General features: G+C 45.9%; 3 protein-coding genes across 3 annotated transcripts in view; 2 read left to right on the forward strand and 1 right to left on the reverse strand.

Moving 5' to 3' along the window:
• The window catches only part of rgl2 (ral guanine nucleotide dissociation stimulator-like 2), a 41565-nt gene extending 27121 nt beyond the window's left edge, over nt 1-14444 (forward strand). The window contains exons 9-19 of the mRNA XM_008281175.1: nt 61-65; nt 779-863; nt 5093-5152; nt 6407-6493; nt 6598-6630; nt 6985-7106; nt 7751-7837; nt 9511-9604; nt 9778-10002; nt 10233-10347; nt 11603-14444. Coding sequence (XP_008279397.1) covers nt 61-65; nt 779-863; nt 5093-5152; nt 6407-6493; nt 6598-6630; nt 6985-7106; nt 7751-7837; nt 9511-9604; nt 9778-10002; nt 10233-10347; nt 11603-11784 — 1095 coding nt within the window. The 3' untranslated portion in view covers nt 11785-14444. The remainder of the gene's footprint in view (nt 1-60; nt 66-778; nt 864-5092; nt 5153-6406; nt 6494-6597; nt 6631-6984; nt 7107-7750; nt 7838-9510; nt 9605-9777; nt 10003-10232; nt 10348-11602) is intronic.
• dnase2 (deoxyribonuclease II, lysosomal) overlaps nt 14445-19747 on the reverse strand; it is a 9614-nt gene continuing 4311 nt past the window's right edge. Inside the window, exons 5-6 of the mRNA XM_008281176.1 lie at nt 16757-17019; nt 14445-16632 (exon numbers count right to left, since the gene is read on the reverse strand). Coding sequence (XP_008279398.1) covers nt 16262-16632; nt 16757-17019 — 634 coding nt within the window. The 3' untranslated portion in view covers nt 14445-16261. The remainder of the gene's footprint in view (nt 16633-16756; nt 17020-19747) is intronic.
• Nucleotides 16782-19747, forward strand: part of pbx2 (pre-B-cell leukemia homeobox 2) — a 21560-nt gene continuing 18594 nt past the window's right edge. The window contains exon 1 of the mRNA XM_008281158.1: nt 16782-16793. The gene's annotated coding sequence lies outside the window, so the exon portion shown is untranslated. The remainder of the gene's footprint in view (nt 16794-19747) is intronic.

Genomic DNA, 19747 nt, shown 5'->3' on the forward strand with positions numbered 1-19747 from the left:
AAATTATAAAGCAGTAATGTGCTTAATGTGGGCTCTTTAAGTCTAATATGTGCTGTGCAGCCAAAGTGACGTCCGTAATAAAACATAGTGAAGGTCAAGTGGATTTTGTTTGATCTTTGTGCAGAAAGCTGCTGAATTAACTCTGAATAACAAACAATGGAAGGTTTGCATAATATTAATGATGTATGTACAGCTCATGGTGAGGGTCTGAAGGACTTTTTACTCTCTGGTTGGTTAAAAGCAGAAGAAACACGCTGTTAGATTAGAAAACATGCAAACAGTTATGAACACAACAGTTTTGGTCTGTTTTGTGCAGCTTTGACAGTGCAAACTGTAAAGTGTGGCTCGTAGCAGAGCACACAGCTGTAACAGGAAGAATCAGATGAAAGACAGTCAGAAATTACAAGAAAAAATATTAGATTTTAAAAAATAAATGACTTTAAAGTGATTCGTTGAATGCGTCGTCTTTTCTAGAAGAGGAAGCCTCAGGTTTTAAACTGAAATGACTCTGAGGTCTTGCAGGTCAGTTGTCAGATGCTTTTAAATGAGTTAACTGTAAATAAAGCTCTTGAAATAGCTTTAAGTGTGATTCTAGTTCATAACAGAACAGTTTCTGTGCTGCTTCTTCAACCGTGTCAGCAGCTTTAGAGCCGACTCGTCAGGAAGCAGAAGTAAAACTGGCTGGTCTTGAATAAAAACTAGAACATTTCACCACTCTTAAAGCTGTGCATGAACAAAACATGTCCATGTCATGTAATGTGAACCTTTAACTTCACAGAGAGGCGCTGAGGAGGTACGAGGAGCTGTCGGAAATATTCTCAGACAAGGACAACTACTCACAGAGCAGAGAACTCCTGAAGGAGGTGAGAACGCATCGCCGGCGCAGATTAAACATTCTGGGATGAAACCAGGATCAGACACTGAACGGTGGCCTCGGTTACGTTATACTGTGTGCAGAGAGCAGGTTCAGCGGGAAACTTGATCTTTTATTTATGGCACGCGGAGGCCGGTGTCTGCGTGGGTCATGACGCAGCGTGAAACCAGCAAGTTAAAAGTGAAACGTTCCAACCTGGACGCTGTGTTTTCTCCATATCGCTTCATTTGACCACACGTGTTGAGTGGTGATAAGCTAACAGGTGGCTGTAGAGGCCGCTGAGGCTGCGCTTTGTGCTGGACGGCTGCCAGCCTGAGATGTAGCTGGCTGGTTGGGAGTGGAGTCCTGGTTTGGAGTCACATTCGACAGCTCTTTTGTGATGTTTTGGACCTGTTTCATGGTTATTTTTGCTCAGATCTGCGCTGCTCTTGGCTGCTGCTGAGGCTTTGACTGCTTATCTGTTTGCTGCATTGCTACAAAATAAAAATAAGAAACCGTCTACCTTTCCCACACCGCTGCAAACACAGATGATGTTTCCACTTGTCTGCTGTGCTGTGGATGCATCAACCCAGCAGGCATTACAAAGACACCCTGTTTTGGGTCTTTAGTCAGTAACCGTCTTCTAAATGACTGTTTTATGTGGGATCTGTTTTGAAAACAGAAGCATCCTCCCAGCCGCTCACATTCATGTTGGCTTCCTGCAAGACGAGCAGTTCTGTCCAAAAATCAAACGTCCTCAAACTTTACCCTCCAAAAAACCTCAAAGTATGACATCTCATAGTGAGCAGGAGCATGTAAGACACATTTTGCATGTGTTTGAATGAATCTACATGGAAAACAGAAGCTTCTAGTATTTTTTGTGCAAACATTAGAGTGAAGCAGGATTTCACAGGAACACCAGCCTTCAGCCATTCAAACAGTTTTGTCCAATAATCCCACAGTTACGACCCGACACAGAACGATATGATACCGTACGATGTACAGAACAGCACTGGTGTGTCACAGCTGGTCCGAAAACTCACAATGCAGACACAGAGAGAACCAGCAATTTAATTTAATTTACTATAAAGATGTCAACAGAAAATACATAGAATACCGTAAACAGGAACGAAGCATTTTAAGAATCTACACAAAGAGCTGGAGAGTCACCAGGAGGCTGAAGAACGAAGAAACCACACAGACAGGGACAAGCAGAGCGAGTTCTGACTGGACGTGAAGCTGCCAACAGCATCAAACACAGAGTTTATGATCAAAAAGTTCCAGATAGATCAGAGGTGGTCGAGCAGGAGACCTCTGATCATTGGAGATGGAATCATCTGTGTGCCAAAGTTCATCATAACCCAGAACCTTCTCAGATCTTTCAGTCTGAACAGCACCAGTGTGCACCGCTAACGTGGCTAAAAACAACTCATGCAAACTGCAGCTCTGAACAACCAGGACACTCTCCTGTCTCACATCTTGGCGACCTGCGTCCCATAATTTGAGCAGCGGTACGAGACGTTTGTTATTGTGCCTGTCAGCCGCCACCGCTGGACCACATCTGTTAGATTCCTCTCTGCACCGGCGTCCTCAGCTGGAAACAAGGCGCACTGTGAGAGCTTTAGGACGGCTTTAGACACCAGAACAGTCTAATCTGAGCTGAGCACAACTGCCCTTATTCTGTCAACAGCCTCCCTCCGGTGTGAAGACGTACATTATATTTAGTTTGCACCGTGTCAGCGAGTTTGGAAATTGGCAGTATTAGCTGTGTTTTGATTCTCTGTAATGGTGCAGGCATCAGTACTTCTGTATTAGCTGCCATTTTACCCACGACGCTCCCGAAGGAATTCAGCCAAACATTTGCTTTCATTTCGAAGCTTCACTCTGAGCTTTGATGCCACAAAAACACCATCGCCTTCTGCTGGCCTTTGATTTCTCCCAGCGCAGTTACTTGCTTTCCTTTATCTCACGGCTCGTCTAAAAATGACTGCGACTAGCAGACAGGGTGTAAGATGAATGATTTAGACTTAACAAAAGACTCAAAGTTCGGAGACATAAATTATTCAGTAAACTGTCATTGGAGTTTGACGGTGTGATAACACTTTACTGTAGTGGGTTTGTGACACGCTTTGACTGGCTTCTGTTAAGTTCTCATGACAGATCTCTAGACTGAAGAGTGTCGACTTTATTATTAATGCCACAAAAACATTTGCATTTTTGTTAATATCGGTTCGGATCAGTCATGACACCAGCAGGCTTCATCTCACATTCATTGTAATTTGTGCTTTTATGCTATAATCGCTGCATATCGTCTTTAATGATTATTTTTATCAATTCAAAGCTGAATCAAGCATTGTAGTAGTAAATGATATATATATATATATAAAAAGGAAATATTAGACTGTACTGCCCAGTGAAGAGTCTAAACTGTCTCAGCTCTCTATAGGTGGAAAAGGGGAAGTAACGTTACAACCAGATGAACCACAGCTTGGTGTATGTTAACGGGTAAAAGTTGCAAAAGGCGACACCATAAATTCAGCAGAGGTTGGAGTAGGAAGGCTGCTCAGCTTAAGGTGGCAAGAAAAACAGAAGGCAGATTTCTAGACAGAAGCAGTATGAACATATACAGTCATGACTGGATAATCGACCCTTAACAATCCTAAACCTGCTATCTGACAGGTTTGTAGGAAAAACCAACAGAACCCATAAAAACAGCCTTAACATAGCGACAGCCTTGGATTGTGACTCCGACATGACATTTAATGTCACCAATCAGGATGACGGCGTATTATCTGACTGAACAATCCCACAGATTGGCTACGTTCACACTGCAGGACTTGATGCTCAATGAGGATTTCTTTGTGACTTCCTTCACGTTTCCACTTCAATGCGACTTGTATGTGATCTGCTGTGTGAACTTCATACGACCCAAAAGTGTCCCGCATGCGCAGAAGAGGACACGACGACGTCACACGCAGCAGCGTGCTCAGTGTTTATGGAAGTAAACATGGATGGTAACGGTGGAGCGTATCTGCCACTCCCCCGCCGCCACCGATGGTGGAAACAGAAGTGTGAGCGCTAACTAAACTAGCATCAGCAGCCAAGTACTGCCTGTGTGTTCTGGACACTTCCACCCCGTCAGAGCGCTGCCCCGGGGTGGAAGTGACCCCCTACCACACCGAGTGATTGGATATTCATCATTAATTGGGCCTGAATATCCAGAGAGCAGAAAGTTCTACTATCCGACATAGAAGAAGGTTTTACGTTTAGTGTCGGATCATCGAGTCACAGCTGTACTTAAAACGACTTGTATGGATGGTGGCGTTATAAACCGAATGACCAACCTGCCTCTGAAGACCCCCCAGGAGGGTTTTATCATCTTTGAGCTCATTGTTTTGGTTCTTTAGTCACAGCAAGAAGCTCAATGAACCCTCTGCTGTATATAAAGATGGACAAATTCTCAATGACGCCCCCTACAGGTTTTCTGGCTCCTTTTAACTGCCAGTTAATCCAAAAATGAGCAAAAAGGTAAAGCAGCTGAGGCAGGCCATGTAAACGTCTCTGGGTCACGGATTATCCTATGATGGCCACGATGCATAACTTTAAGTCTTAAAACAATTTAAACAGGTGAGTTGTATTGACCCTCTGCACAGCCGTCAAGAACAAGGAAGCTCGCTATAGAGACCAGTACCAGGCAGTAGACATGCTTATTTCTGCTATAAAGCTGGACCCTTTAAAACGGGGCTACAAGGGGATGGAGTCGCCTTTGGAGCAGCCTCTAGTGTCCATTCAGTGAACTGCAGTTATGACACGTTTGTAGAACCAAACAGCACAAAACTAATGCTAGTTTGTCTGCTGGTACCTGTTCAGAAACACATTTAAGAATCAGCCTAAAAAAATGACAATAGATCAGTTTTTCAGCTTTTCTCCACCTCCAGGTGCCCAAAAGATAAATCATTGCATTTTAAATCCACTGAATACTGTTTACTGTTAGAAAATGTCTGATCTGGCGCTCCTCCAGCGGCAAACATAAATTGTTGATTTCCCTTTGAGGACTCTGACTACTCTACTGTCTCAGTAGAATTGTTCAAATTTTCCATTTTCAGCACATAAAGGACTTCGAAAACAGAAGCACAGAGTTTAAACTTGCGCTGATAAAGATCATGTGTTAAGACGAAACGCTAAATAAACCTCCTGGTGAAACTGAACTCAGGATTTGCCCTGATCTTTGTCTTGCAGGAGGGCACGTCGAAGTTCGCCAACCTGGACAACAGGCTCAACAACAGACACCTGAACAGGGTGAGTGAGGTTATAGAGCTGAGCAGATGCCTCCACCTTCACAAACCTTCACAAACCCACTGCTCCATCATCTACCTGAGACAGCATCAGTCAAACTCCAGTTATCTCTATTCTTGTCATTTCTACTGAGTCAGATCCACTCAGCTTCAGTTTGGTTGATTTTATCTCAAGCAAACAACAACAAAAATACGTTTGCTGAAAATCTACAAAAATGGAGTTCTCTGTTTATGTAAATGAACTCTTCAGGTGTATCAGACTGTGATGAAGTTTGGAGGACGGCGATCACTGTGTTCAATCTCTGGGTTGTTATGAAACAGTGAACTCCCTCCTGTAACCTGGAGGCTGTTGTCGGACACCACGCAGCTGTAAGTGTCTGAAACTGTGCAGCTACTTCTCTAAAACAGGCTGAGATGTGCTCGTCTGAGGTCACATGTACAGTTTAACGTTGCTAAATAATTCTGTTTGGAGTGTCGCATCAGTTTGGGTTACGTCAAGACAACATTTCAGGAAGCTTCGCTAACTGCAAATGACCTCGTGACTTTTCGCCAAGGCAACACCTCAGATGTGCACGCACATAAAAGAGGAGCGTTTTCACTGACTTTACAGCCCACGCCTCGGGTGAATACCAAACGCTGTAGCCTGAAGGGTTGTACACCCCCACAGGCTCTCTGTGGCAGACCTTGGAACATTTAGGAATGATGTAAGAGCCTGCAAAAATGTCATTAGTATTGTAAAAGGCCAGGGGACGGAGATATAGTGTAATATCTTCAGAAAGATGATCCACGGTTAAATCGACTTTCAGGTGTATTTTTAGGGCTTAATGAGGAGAGGGCACGACGCCAACCTCATCCAGCGCCGTCACGTTTTGTGGAGTTGAAAGCACATTAATAAAACGCCCGGCTGAGAGCTTTAGGATGGATAACATTCTGAAAGCACTTGAAAACAGTGTTTCCCTGCTAAACGCTACATCCAGACGCTGATACTGATGTCAGCTGTGCTAAGCAGGGGGCTGTACGGCGGTTTGATGGAGGTTGTAGGGGATCGACCGGCACGCAGCAGCGCCGTGGAACACAGAGCTGTCGTCTCTCTGAGTGTGTGATGTGCTGAATCCTGAGCCATCGTGTGAAAAATAGCTGCAGGCGGCTGCTCTGAAATCCCTCGCTGTGTGGGCTCCGTACGTTGTGTGAATAGAAACCTCGGGGGAACTGATGAAACGCTCTTTTCTCTCTCTCTCTTTCTTTTTTCTACACACAGTCCAACGCCCAGGGCACCGTGCCCTACCTGGGTATCTTCCTCACAGACCTCACCATGCTGGACACGGCGGTCAAAGACAGGCTGGATGTGAGTTGATTTTATCTGTGCGGAGGGGAGAGCCGGTCGCGTCCCCTGGAAGTTTCTCAGTATTTTACAATTATCAAACTGACATCCTGTCACTCCCTTTGCAGAATGGCTACATCAACTTTGACAAAAGGAGAAGGGTGAGTGTTGCAATCCGAGTGAGAGACAACAGGTCGGACACGGCCTCCATCCCACTGTTTAAGATGAAAGGCGTTCTGCATTTAGCTGCACTCAGCTGAAGCAGATCGGAACAAAATCAGCTCCACTTTTTGCTGCATTAACTGCGAGTAATAAGAGCGTGAGTAAGAGGGAGCAGAGTAACACAATATCTGAGGGAAGAAATGATTAAGTTAAGGACGCCTCGAGGTGCTTCTATTACAGCTGGAAAAAAAAACACAAACCCAGCAGGCTCAGTAATACTAGACCAGCCAACATGGTGTTTTGTTTTTTCTATCATTATGAAACCTTGTGGTGACGTGGCTCTTTGTTAACAGGAATTTGAGGTTTTAGCTCAAATCCGCCTCCTGCAGTCTTCCTGCAAAAACTGTGTTTTCATTGCTGACGAGGCCTTCGTGCAGTGGTACCACAGCGTGCCCACGCTGACGGAGGAAGAAAGGTACGCATCTGTGTGTTTGCTTCAGCTGCTGATCAAAAATGATCTATAATGCAAAAAAACTATTGCATGTGTTGATCAATTTAAAGAGCCCATACTATGCACATGTTCAGGGTGTTACTGGGTCGACTGGAACATGTTGACACGCTGGACACTGAACCTCTCCTCACACTCTAAGGCGGGTGAAAAGATTTAAGTTCTGGTCTCTTTAAAGGTCCCCCTCCTGAAAAAAAGCCTGGTTGACTGCAATCGGTCAGTCGGCCCGACGTAGCTCTAAGCCCAGATCTGAGAGGAGTTGGAGGCATCGTTGCTGTGGTGAGGACATAATGGTGGACTGTGAGGAAGCTGCTCGTCCTTTGTTTGAGGGCCAAACTAGCCGGTCGGCAGGCGTTATGCACATTTAGTGATGTAGATAAGTCGATGAGGAAAAGCCTGGACTTCTAATGAGGAGTTTCTGGCTGGTAAGCAGCAGTGTTCGCTGTGGGAAAGAAGAACTCTTGTTGGGGTAGCAGAACTTTAACATACTTAAAAAAGCTTTAACACAGTAAAAGAACAGAAAACCCCCCAAAAGCATGTTATGGGCTCTTTAAAAAATGTTTCTGTTGTATTTAAGTCTTTCAGGTTTTAATGACAGATGTTTATCTCAGTTACAGACTGTCCAATGAAATCGAAGCGCCCGGAGAGCCGAGCCCTCGTGGCCTTACCCCGACAGTCATCATCACACAGTGCCCAGAGTAAGCCATGCAGAGCACCAGCGTCACACAGCGAACATACAGCTCACAATGTAGGGTTTTGTTTGGTAGCTTAGTTTGTGGTCAGCTGGGCTCTTCACCAATCAGCCAATCAACACCAAGGCAGGCCGCTAAAAGTAAGCCTGGCATTTACCTGCAGAAAGGCCAGCAGACAAAACAAAGGGATTAAAAGGAGTATCCAGGTAGGCAGGCAGCGGTCAATAACACACGCAAGGCAAACACGAGTGCGCCTGGCTGGAAGGCCGTGGCAGCAGCACAAAGAGCTGACATCTGGCAAACAGGGCTTTTCATTATGCTCGTGTCTCCTCCTCACGTCTCAGCTGCCTCCAGCGAGGATATCAGAGAGAGATGTGAGGAAGAGACATGAGGATGGAGCACTCAGTGCTGCGAAATGAGAACCCTTTGTCTGTAGCGGTAGTCTTAAGCAACGGCAGGTAATTAGAAGCTGCTGCACAGCTGTATCAGCTACCAAATGCTCCCGACACCCACACCGGCGTGGCATTCATACGTCACACCGCTGCTGAAACAATTCTCTCTCTGCACTGAAATGATTGATCTGTGGTGGCAGAGAGGGAGCAGTTTGTGGGTCAAGGGAGGAGAGAGGACACGAGGAATCATGAGGTTGCATAATGAACAGCGACCGCGGTGTGTGTGGTGGACCGGTGGTGGTATGTAGAGCAACCAGCTAATGAGCAGAGAGAAGGCAGGTGAGCAGAAGGACGGGGAAGGAGGGCGGATGGGTGTCGCTGGCTCAAAATGACTAGAAAGCTCCAACAGTCAAAGCAGGTAGTCTTCAAACTTAAAGCATTTCCCCTCAGGGATCAATAAAGTGTTCAGATTCTGATTAGCAGGCGAGAATGGATGAAACGCTGCACAATGTGACAGCACAATGTCTGTAGTGGCCCTGGAGGGGCTGTTTGGAGTCAGAGACGTGTTTGTGATTGGCATCGAGTCCTCAAATAAAAACAGAGACGTTACAAACCGAAGACGTGGAGCTGATGGGATGTGGGTTTTTAAAATGGTGCTGTCAGAATGCATCCTGGACAGTTTGGGTTATTAGAAGATGGACATAAAAAATAAAGGACCTGAGTTTAAGAAGTTTGATTCTGACATTTTAGCTTCTGCTGCTTTGATTGGGTTTTAACTGTATTTATTATATTCTAAAGCTGTGTTTGTAGGACGCCTGTAGGGAGCTTCTTTAAATGTGGTGCAATTAGTCACTTGCATTTAATAATAAAATAATTAGATTTAGGTATGAAAAAGTCACCATGACGTGTCATTCACTAGTTTGACACCAATCCGTAACAGGATAAAGAGACGCTTTAGATCTGGACATAAACTGTAACTGGGCTGGTCAGCGGAGGAAACAACCACAAGTTTTACTGTGTGGAGGCAAAACCTAACGACCAAAGTGAACTAGTGATGAAACAATTAGACCAACAATCATTAGTCGATGGAATAATTTAGAAAGTTAGGCAACAACAAGCTTGATCAGTGATCAGAACTGTTTGCTTGTTTCAGTTTCTTTTCACATTTCTGACAGCTGGTTGCACTAAACAGGACATTCCCGGTGCTCCTCCTGCTCAGCTGAACACAGTGAATTAATTGTGATAACTATGTGCTGCCCGGCCTGATTGTGTTTGGTGTGTGAACAGTCTGAGCACCTCGAGGACCAGCCTGGCGGGCGACAGCGACAGCCTCTTTGACTTCCAATCGCCGGTCAACAACCTGCTCTCAAAGCTCACTAAGGTAACTCAGCATCACTGTCCTGTGACTGTAGGTCAGGTTTGCATTTATATGAGCTCATTTCACAGTTTGCAGAGATCACCTCTTTTTTTATGTCGTGTTCTTCTCGGCCATTATTCTAGAACCAGTCCTTTTCTGGGTCGTCCTCTTCCTGATGACTGTTATTTTTATTGCAGCACATGAGGTCTCCGTCTGTGTCCTGTCTGGATGTCGACACGTCGCCTCCCACCAACGACTCCACCCCCGCCGCTCTGACTCCCACCACTCCCACAAAGTCGCACCGCCGCTCGGCCTCCTGCGGCAACAACCCCGCCGGCGGCGTGCCAGGGTCGGGGCCCGACATGCGGATCATCAGGATACGGATGGACCTGCAGGACGGAAACCTGTACCGCAGCATACTGGTACCAACTCAGAACATTTGACTTCATTTCACAGCAGCAGGGAGACAGCAGCAGAGCCTCCGTCATTAATTATCTGCACCCGTGCCGCACTTACAGCTTGTCGTCCTATCTGCAAGGATCCCGTAATGATAGTCATCAGAACCAGATCCTCGGGATACAGTGGACTCAGGATATCATTAGTGCAAATCAAGCTGTCCTTTTGTCATTGTTATTCTCTTCTCTCCCCTCAGGTTACGAGCAATGACAAGACCCCCACTGTGATCAGCTCTGCCTTAGAAAAACACAATCAGGACCCCAAACCGGCGTCCAGATACGAGCTGATCCAACTCCTGCCTGAAGGAAAAGGTAAAATCCACTCGACCCCACAGCAGCAGCACAGGCTGGAAATTGAATTGTGACTTCGTAGCCGTGGAGCGGTTTTATCTGCAGTGTGTTATCTTGTTTGAATGGAGACAGCATTGTCCTCTTCCTCAGATTCTGATCTCGGCTGTGGCTCAGAATATTGTGCTAAAGTTGGTTCGCTTCAGGTTTCTAGTGCAGCACAGTCACACGGAGAGGAAACGATTATCGCTGCCAACGAGGTCATAAGTTTGGTTCGTCAGGTAGCAGAACATCAGGGATCTGGCATCATGATGTCATAAGAGGAAGCATTTTAATTATTTTCTCACCACATTAGAAACAAATGGAGCACATACGCAACAGTTTGTGCAAATTGAGTTTTGACTAAATGTTTTCTGCCACTGAAACAACACATTTTGTAATCGTTTGGCTTTTATCGAAGATCCCCGCCAGGCTGCCGGCGTCATTTAGGAATGATGTGAAGAACATGACGAGGAGTTGGAGGTGCTAACTCCAAATTCCCCAGATTTCAACCTGATCGAGCGTCTGTGGGAAAAACAAGTCAGATCCATGGAGGTCTCTCCTCAAAGCATGCAGGACTTTAAGGATCTGCTGCCAACATCTTGCACAACATTTAGAAAGACCAAATGCAATGGAGCTTGTTTTGGAGTTAAACTAGTCGACTAAAGTTGATTATTGCAGCTTTAAAACAACTTCATCAGTCAAAAACTGCTAAGGAAAACAATGCCACGACCATTTTTACATTCTCCAAGTCAAAAACTTTCAACAGAGCACAAACTAAACTTAATTTATGCAGATTTTCCAGCAGCTCAGCTGAAAACGTCTTCGCTGCTGTTTACACGGAGAGAGAAGCAAAGCTGCTGCATTCTGAACCAGTCGGAGGCGATAGAGTGACTCCTGATTCAAGCCAGAAAGGAGGGAGATGCTCGAGTTAAGCATGACTGAGAGAGTTAAAGAATCAGCTGCTGATGTCTTGGTGATACCAACGGACACCTGCAGACGTCTGTGGAGTCCAGACCTCAGTGGGTCAGAGCTATGCTGGTTGTACAAAAAGGGACGTATACAGTATTAGGAAGGTGGTTTTAATTAAGTCTAGTCCAGAAAAACAACAATTCTAAAAATCAAATGCGCTGAAGACGACCGACTGATCACATCTGGTCAGAACTTTGTGGTCCTGTTATCAGTGCAGCAGCCTTGAAGACACTCTTGATGTGTTCATTTGTTTTTTTTTTCTTTGCAGAACTGGTCATCCCCGCCACAGGAAACGTCTTCTACGCCATGACGCCATCCAGCGTTGACTTCCTGCTGAGGAGGAAAGGCGGGAACCCTCCTCTTGGCTCGCAGCCAATCACCACGGAGACGAGCGCCACTTTTCCTCGAATCAAGGCCAAGGGGAGGAGACTGGTCCGGACTCTGTTTTGACGGATGTTTCTTCGCATGTCCGACATGAACCATAACCGTGGCCTTCTCAGTGCAAAAACATAAAGAAATCTACACATGCCTTTCTCTCCCCGTGCTCCGACCAAGTTTGTTCTACGGGAACACCGAGAACAAGCCTTCCTGTTTAATCGGCGGCTCCACACGGCAGGGCGTGGCGGGCGCTCCACACCTCCGGCTGCTGCTTCCACCATCTGCTGCTGAAGACCAGCGTCGGTGTTCCTCTGTCCCAGCAGTATGCATTACTAATTCTCACCCAGAGGGAGAGCAATGGCAGCCTCTAACGGAGTGCTTTCGGTGCTGGCTCTCGAGTCCCTGTCAGGTAGCACTTGATGCTTTTTCTTTTTTTTCCAGCTCAACAAAGAAGATCTGTTTTAATTACTGAAACCACCAAGAAGCCCCTCGTTGCTGTGTGCCTCTGCCGTGACTGACATTTCCAAACATAAAAAAAAAAAAGTTGAATTAGTCAGAGCGTGCTTCTGTGATCACCTCGTGATGCCGTCGAAGGATTTTGGACCGTAGACATGCAGAACCCGTCGGACCCGGGTGCCGGGAGCGGGTGGGTCAGAGATGGTAAAAGCTGGAGAGCATCGCTGTAGCAAAACACTGGAGAAATATCTATGTTTTGTACATATTTATATATTTTGTACGTCTGTATGATGTCAGCATTGTGTTTACACTCGCAAGGAGCTCGAGGTCCACGTGTGATGAGTGACACATCCAGGAAGCCCATCAGATACCTGCACAACCTCCACTTTAACAGGCCAGCGCGTGTCCACAGACATTCAGCTTTGAGTCCAGCAGAGATTCATTTCAGCACAAACCTAAAGCTGCATTAATCTACATTTTAGATCGACTGTGAGTCAGATGACTATTGAGTGTTTCTGACATGTTCATTGGGAAGTTCTTTGAGATTGAATAACGTTCTCCAAAAACATTCTAGAAATGTTCACTGACAACCACGTCGCCCCAAATTCTTCAGATATTTTCCAGATGCTACTTTCAGAATGTTCCTCCTTCATCATCCTCCAGACAACCTCTGGATGTGACTGTGTCTTAGTTCATCCTGAATCAGATAAGAACAATATTTAATATTATCCTCACAACGTTCTCTGAACATTCAATTTAAATGGTTTCTTTAAAACATTATTAGAACGTGTAGGTAATGTTACCCAGTGCTATAACAGGTGTGTTGTTTTGGTTTAATAGTCTAACTATATAATTCCTCACAGCTATCATCATCACCAGCAGCAGCAGCTCTGATTGGTCGTCTGTAGACAGCAACCAGCTAATCAACTAGCATGTGAAGCATTTAAAGCCGGATCGGACCAGAGCCAGATCTTCTACCCCGGAGCTGCTAGAGACCAAATTTAAACTAATTTCACCGTTACATTAACAGATAAACGCTCACACTGATCAGCCACAGCATCAGAACCTCCAGCAGGCGATGTGAAGAACATCATTCATGTCGTAACAGTTAAAGGTTCTGCTGGGAAACCTTGGGTCCTGCATCCACGTGAACGTCACTACGACACTTCTAACCCACCTAAATATCGTCGGTGCACTCCGTCACACTGCAAACTCTGCTCAGGAACAGCTCGAGGAACACGACAAAGAGCCCAAGCTGTTGGCCCCGCTTCCAAACTCCTCAGATCCTAATCTGATTCAGCAGAACCAGAACAAGGCTGATCCTCAGAGGCCACAACCCAAAGGATCCGCTGCCAGATCCGGACGCCACAGGGACCACAGAACCGGCCTCAACAAGTCAGAGCTGTTCTGGTAGCCAGAGGGGATTCTACACCACATCGGGCCGGTGTGTTTGACGCTGTGGCTGGTCTGTGTGTTTTCCTTGATTACACGTCGATACATTTTTCTTTATCTTGAACCTCGTGGACTAAAATGTGATTACTGCAGCTTTAAACGACACTTTAAAAATGAATGGCTTCGCTTTATTTTATTACTGTTGAACCAAAAAAAACCTGCATGGAGCACAATAAGGATAAAACATAAACCTCCACCACCAGTTCTTAGGTTTCAGCAGAGCATCAGCTAGTTTATGCAGATGTTCCAGCAGCTCAGCAGGAAACATCTCGACTGCTGTTTACACGGAGCAACAAGCCTCATCTCCAAGTTTTAAATGTACAACTTTGGTTTAGTTTCAAACAGACAACCTCTTGGTGTGGCGCTCCCCGCTCGGTGCCGGTGAGGCCTCAGTACCGGCCGAGGCACGAGCTAGAAAAATAAATAAACAGCTTGACCAGGGAGAGGATTCTGGGTAATAATAGATGACGTGTGCTAGCATGATGCTATGCTACTGATTGATTTAGTGCCTTTCTCTACCGGGTGCTCACCTTTCTCATGTCTGCATCAGAATGTAAACGTGGAGGAAACGCCGCCGCCTCCTCCACCGCTGTGTAGTTCCACATCAAAGCTATTTATGCACTACATACAGGATGTCCTATTTTTGTGGTAATAAATTTACTTTTATATGAATTTCACTGCTTTCGGCTGACGTGCTGTGACATATGGGATAGATATTTTCCATGCTGCTGAGTGTCCCACACAGGAAGAGGATTTACAGCATCTCTACATGTCACATTCTGACGTTTCTATTTTTCCTCATAAACAAAGCAAAATGAAAGAAATACTGTTTTAGACCTTTTATTATTATTATTCAGATTCAAGACAGCCAGCATCTTTATCTTCAAGCAGAATCAAAGTCAGAGTGAATGTACGTACGTGGAAATGTGACACGAGAATCAAATCAGAAGCACAAAAACTAAAAAAAGACTCGATAACAGAACATCAGACACTCAGCACAAACATTCACCAAGTATTAAAGCCTTCCTCACACTTGGATCTTGTCAGTGTCTTTAATTGATCCTCGCCGCATTGTTCTACTTTCACACATTTTCCAACCAGTGAAGCTCGACGGTGCTCTCCCCGAGAACCAACCAGCTAAACGGATAAAATAAGCCAAGCGGCGCTCATCCAGTTCGGTTAAAACGGCGCCCAGTGGCTGTGAAGACACTCCAGCAGCTCACACTCGTCTCTAAAGTGGCCCCTTTGAGGCTTTTGTGCTTTTCAAAACGAACACCACTTTTGTCCCATAATCCACGCTTTCCCGTCAGATCTGACTACTTTGCTCCTGAAGCACCGTTCTGTGTGCATTAAGGAGGAGGATGTGCAAAAAACAGAATCACACCGAGCACGCAACAGAACAAGTGGCATGTGTTTAATCAGCTTCCTGGGATGGGATCTTTATTTTCCACTATGGTTGGATTAGATTTAATTATTGCAGCTAGAAGACGAGTATTTTTAATTTCACCGGTTGGCAGTGGGTGAAGCTCGGCTACGAACACGTGGGTCACAAACTTTAATCTGAAGCGGAGGACGGTTGTTTAAATCAAATAACACCCACACAGTCCCTACAAAGCAGATCAGAGTTAGACTCTTAAGCATTACGTGAACATGTTTTAGTCACAAATCTCTACTGTTGGAGGCCTGTTTTGTTGGCCTTCATGCAGCGTTTTAAAGGAGCCCTGTGGAGTTTCCCTGCAACCAGAGTTTCTGTTCAGATTCTGTGTCACTCACCAGAATGCATCATGTGCATCGCGGAGGTTGACAAATGTGCTGAATGCGTTTCCTTCCTCATGACACGCTGCCAGCTCTGCTTGTTTCATAGTTTGACATCTGCCATTCTGCTTCCATGATGTCAACCAGCTCCCAGTCTTCCTCTGTGCTTCCTTTGTTGTTGTTGTTTCTCTGCTCATTACTGCCACCTGTTGGTCACTGGAGGGGTGTTAAACCATCCTCGTGCGAGTGTAAACGAACCAGGACACTCACTGAGACACTGTCCTCCACCATTACAGATGGAGACGGATTACTGATATTTAGCTAATCAGCATATTTAGATACGTAGCTCGTGCCAGATCCACGGTTAGTTTTCCACCTGCTGCCCTCCATCCTACAGCACCAGCCACTTTGTTTTGCATTTACAGAGCCAGACCTGTGAGTTTTAGCAGTGCACACACGAAGTGACTAACGAGCAGAGATACTCACTCAGTTTGACCAAAACTGAGTCGGATTAGAATCGCTGACTTTACCTTTAACTAATCAAAAACCAATCGATAACACACAGTGTGGCCCAGTGGGAGGCTGTTGGCTGGATGCAGCGTGCAGCTTCACTACTGATTCCTACACGATGCATCTTAAACAATGTCCAGAACTCCACAGGAAACCTTCAAGGAACTGATCGGACACGTAAAACCCAAAGTACGTAGAAAAGAATGTGTGAAGTTTAAAAGTCAAACGTGGGTCGTTTCAACAGGTTTCATTAAATGAAATATATAATAATACAGCACCAAATATGTTCAAGCATTTCCCTAAAAACCCGTCTGAGTTATTTCACCCCATCGACCCGCTGTGGTCCAGTCGTCGAGCCCAGTCCACCCATCAGCCATCAGCACTGGATCGTCCCTCCTCCACACGCCTCACACTCCAGCGCCGCCGTCCGGTAAGCCTTCCACACCACAGGGTCCCGCAGACACACCGTGCCTCCGCCCCGCTTCTCCTCCGCCTCGTTCCGGTTTATGTCCCCCACGCAGACCCAGCCTCCTCCGGCGCCCTGCCCGGCCGCCTTGGGGCTGACCGCCCACTTGGAGTGGTCCTGGCTGGCCTTGAAGCTGAACGTCTGGCCCGGGTGGATGAGCGTGATGTCCAGGACCTTCCAGCCCAGCGAGCAGTCGGACGGGAGGATGCCCGTGGAGCGAATCCAGAACTGGACCAGGAGGTCTGACTGGAGGGTGGGGGCCACCCAGGAGTGGTACAGATCTGACGAGGTGGAGAGAGGACGGACAACAGGAGAAGTAATTAAAGCTAAGAGATGCTCAGAGTGGACAGTTTGTAGCTGAAGGTCAAAGCAAAGCAAGACCAACAAACTCCTCCTGAGTGGTACCGTTGTCAAAAGAGGCTCCTTTGGCGAAGCTGATGAAGTCGGTGCCGTCCTTCGAGGTCAGCGTCACACTGCGATTGGACACAGGCTTGACATGTGGAAACATCTGACCGGACAGATGCTTCTTCTTGCAGACAGCAGCCAACGCCGGCACCACGGACGCCAAGGACTCCGGCACGTCGCAGTCGTACACATAAGGCTGATTGATCTGCAGCTGCTCTCCTGTAGCGCACAACAGATCAGATCGAAGGCAAGAACCGGAATCACTTCATCTGTTAAGCACTGAAACGGTGACACTGGTGCAGCAGCATATGAAGATCTTTCACCTTGACACGGCACAAAAACACAAAACTGAGGGATGACATCACTGCAGAACTTCACTGCTTTGAGAAAAATCCACAAATTTATCTTTTAGGTGATTTTTTTTTGGTATTTTGCTTCAGCTTGAGTCCCATCTGGCCGGGTGCACATTTCTGCAGCAGATTTCTCCCTGTTTGAAAAACCTCTTTGTGTTTAAAGCGACTCATTAAAAACTTATCACGGTCCCAGAAATTAAAGTGAAGAAAAACTTCAAGGCACCAGAAACGCTGTGAAACAACTTCAACAGGTTTTAGACGCAAAAGCGGATCAGAAATTGTTAATCGATACAAAAACCACACCAGAACTCGGTTAGCTGTCGTTGGAATGGGAACTATGGAAACACACACTTTAATATAAAACTGAGAGAAGCGCTGGAGAAGCTGCTCTGCTGATGGAAACGTCTGTCAATCGGCCACTATTCCATTTGAGGCTGAGATATTTCAATAACCACTGAGTAAAAAATAGGCGCGTTCGCAGCACTCAGAGGCTCATGATGGTGTTTCAGGGATTAAAAAAAACACTAAAAAGCACAAAAATGAAATCAGGAGCTGGAGGAGAGGGAGAGAAAAACTGCAGGATAAAAAAGTCAGAGAAAAAACTGAAGACATTCTGTGAGAAAAGCCACAAATTCACCAGAAAAAAACCTCCAAAGCTCCCCTTGGGTCACTTTACAACACGTCACAGCAACGAGTCAGAGAGGAGCCACAGAATACAGCTGTTCAGGTAAGTCTACCATCCATCCACCTTAACCTTCACAATGGGGGGCGGAGCCTATCCCAGCTGACTCAGGGTGAAGGCAGGTTCACCTGGACAGGTAAAACTTTTAAACTGGTTCTTTGAAAGTATTCATAATTGTCTGAACTTATTTTCTGTATTAAAGCTGAAGATTGAGATATTTAATTCATTAAAATGATCATAGCAATACTTTTTTTTCACAATTTAAGTTAGACTTAGCGCCACAGAAATGTTAAAAAGTTCAACCTGGTAGAATGTTGATCTGGACTTTTACAGAACGCTGAGCGCCTGTTCAGCCACCAGGCGGCTGGACGACCAGTTGACTCGCTCTCTGCTGAAATCACTCATCAGTGAAACTCATAAAAGATAAAACCAGGAGTTTTACTGATTCTCTAGATGCTGTATGTAAGTGTTTTCAGAGCTTTGTAGTTTATAATTATCACACAGTAAATGTTAAAACCCCTCAGGCTAACATCAGTTACACAACACAGCAAAATGGCATTTAAGCAGTTTTGTTGTTGTTGCTGTTTTTTAAAAAAAAGAGTGTTTTGTTTTTTTTGCATAACCAGCTGGTAAAGATGTGAAACAAACAGTCATGAGCTGGTGATCAGGAGTCTGCATCAGTGAGAACGCAAAGAGCTGCTATGAAAAACTCAGAGAGACAACACTGTGTGTGTGTGTGTGTGTGTGTGTGTGCGTGTGTGTGTGTGTGTGTCCCGCTGACGTTGCTACCTCTCTGCTCTCTGGTCTGGCACCACCATGGTGGACGTTTACAGGTTTTGGTTGTAAATACGACGGCGTGATTTAATGGCCTGCCTGTAAACTGTGGCCCAGACATTCACGGCGCTCTCATAATGAATTGTTGTGGTTCTGGTCATCCTCTAACACACCTTTGTGTTGCACCATCATCGGGTCAGAACGGTAATTTGTCAATTACTGTAGTTTATGATGAAAGCGAGTGACATTCCCCATGAGCCTCGACCCAACTTCATTTGCTGCTAATGAGCAAATCCTGACATCATAGCTCACTTCATTAAGACCTGTGCGTTAACGTTGGTTGTGGACATGTTGTATTTATGCTGTAAATAAAACTCACAGATGTCATCAATGTGCCACATCAGCAGCACCAGGTGTTGGGAGATGAAACGTGATGAAGCTGCGACCGCCTCCTCACGTTCCACCGGACACTTGATCCCGTCCCCCTGGACACCGGCCCACTCCCCACGTCTCCACGTCTCCACCGGAGAGACGAGGATCTGACAAAGCGAATCCCTGCTGCAGCGAGAGGGCCGGCATCGCTATGGTTACATACCTCCATCTAATTACATTACCCCAGGCACTGCCATAGCAACTGTGCCAACTGCTGGGTCTGCCAGGGAAGTGCAGAGGCAGCCGGGTGACACGCTGATGACACCTGTTTACGCTGATTATCTCGGCTGTTGTGTCAATACCTGACTGGATTACTAAGCAGCGGGTGACGACAGGACGGTGAATCCTGTTTCACAACGACACAGCCGCTCTGAGCAGCACGAACAAACACCTACACGGACACCAAACAGCGATCAGAAGGTGTTCACCGACAAATCAGGGAACACGGAAGCATTTTAACACTGATGACGGTTAACGTCATGTGCTGCACAAAATCTGAGAGAATTTCCATTTCTTCATAAAGTATAGTCACTAATACTTTTTGTTTCAGGATAATAGAAGTACTGTTGTCTCACAGCCTCATTCATTTAATCCATCACATGTCATCACAGGTTTTAGTGATATCTCAACTAAAGAACTGTCATTATCCATCCATCCATCATCTCTACACCTTAATCCTCACCAGGGTCATTGGGGGCGGAGCCTATCCCAGCTGACTCAGGGTGAAGGCAGGTTCACCTGGACAGGTAA

The sequence above is a fragment of the Stegastes partitus genome, unplaced genomic scaffold (assembly GCF_000690725.1).
Source record: "Stegastes partitus isolate 25-593 unplaced genomic scaffold, Stegastes_partitus-1.0.2 Scaffold225, whole genome shotgun sequence".
Classification (NCBI taxonomy): Eukaryota; Metazoa; Chordata; class Actinopteri; family Pomacentridae; genus Stegastes; species Stegastes partitus.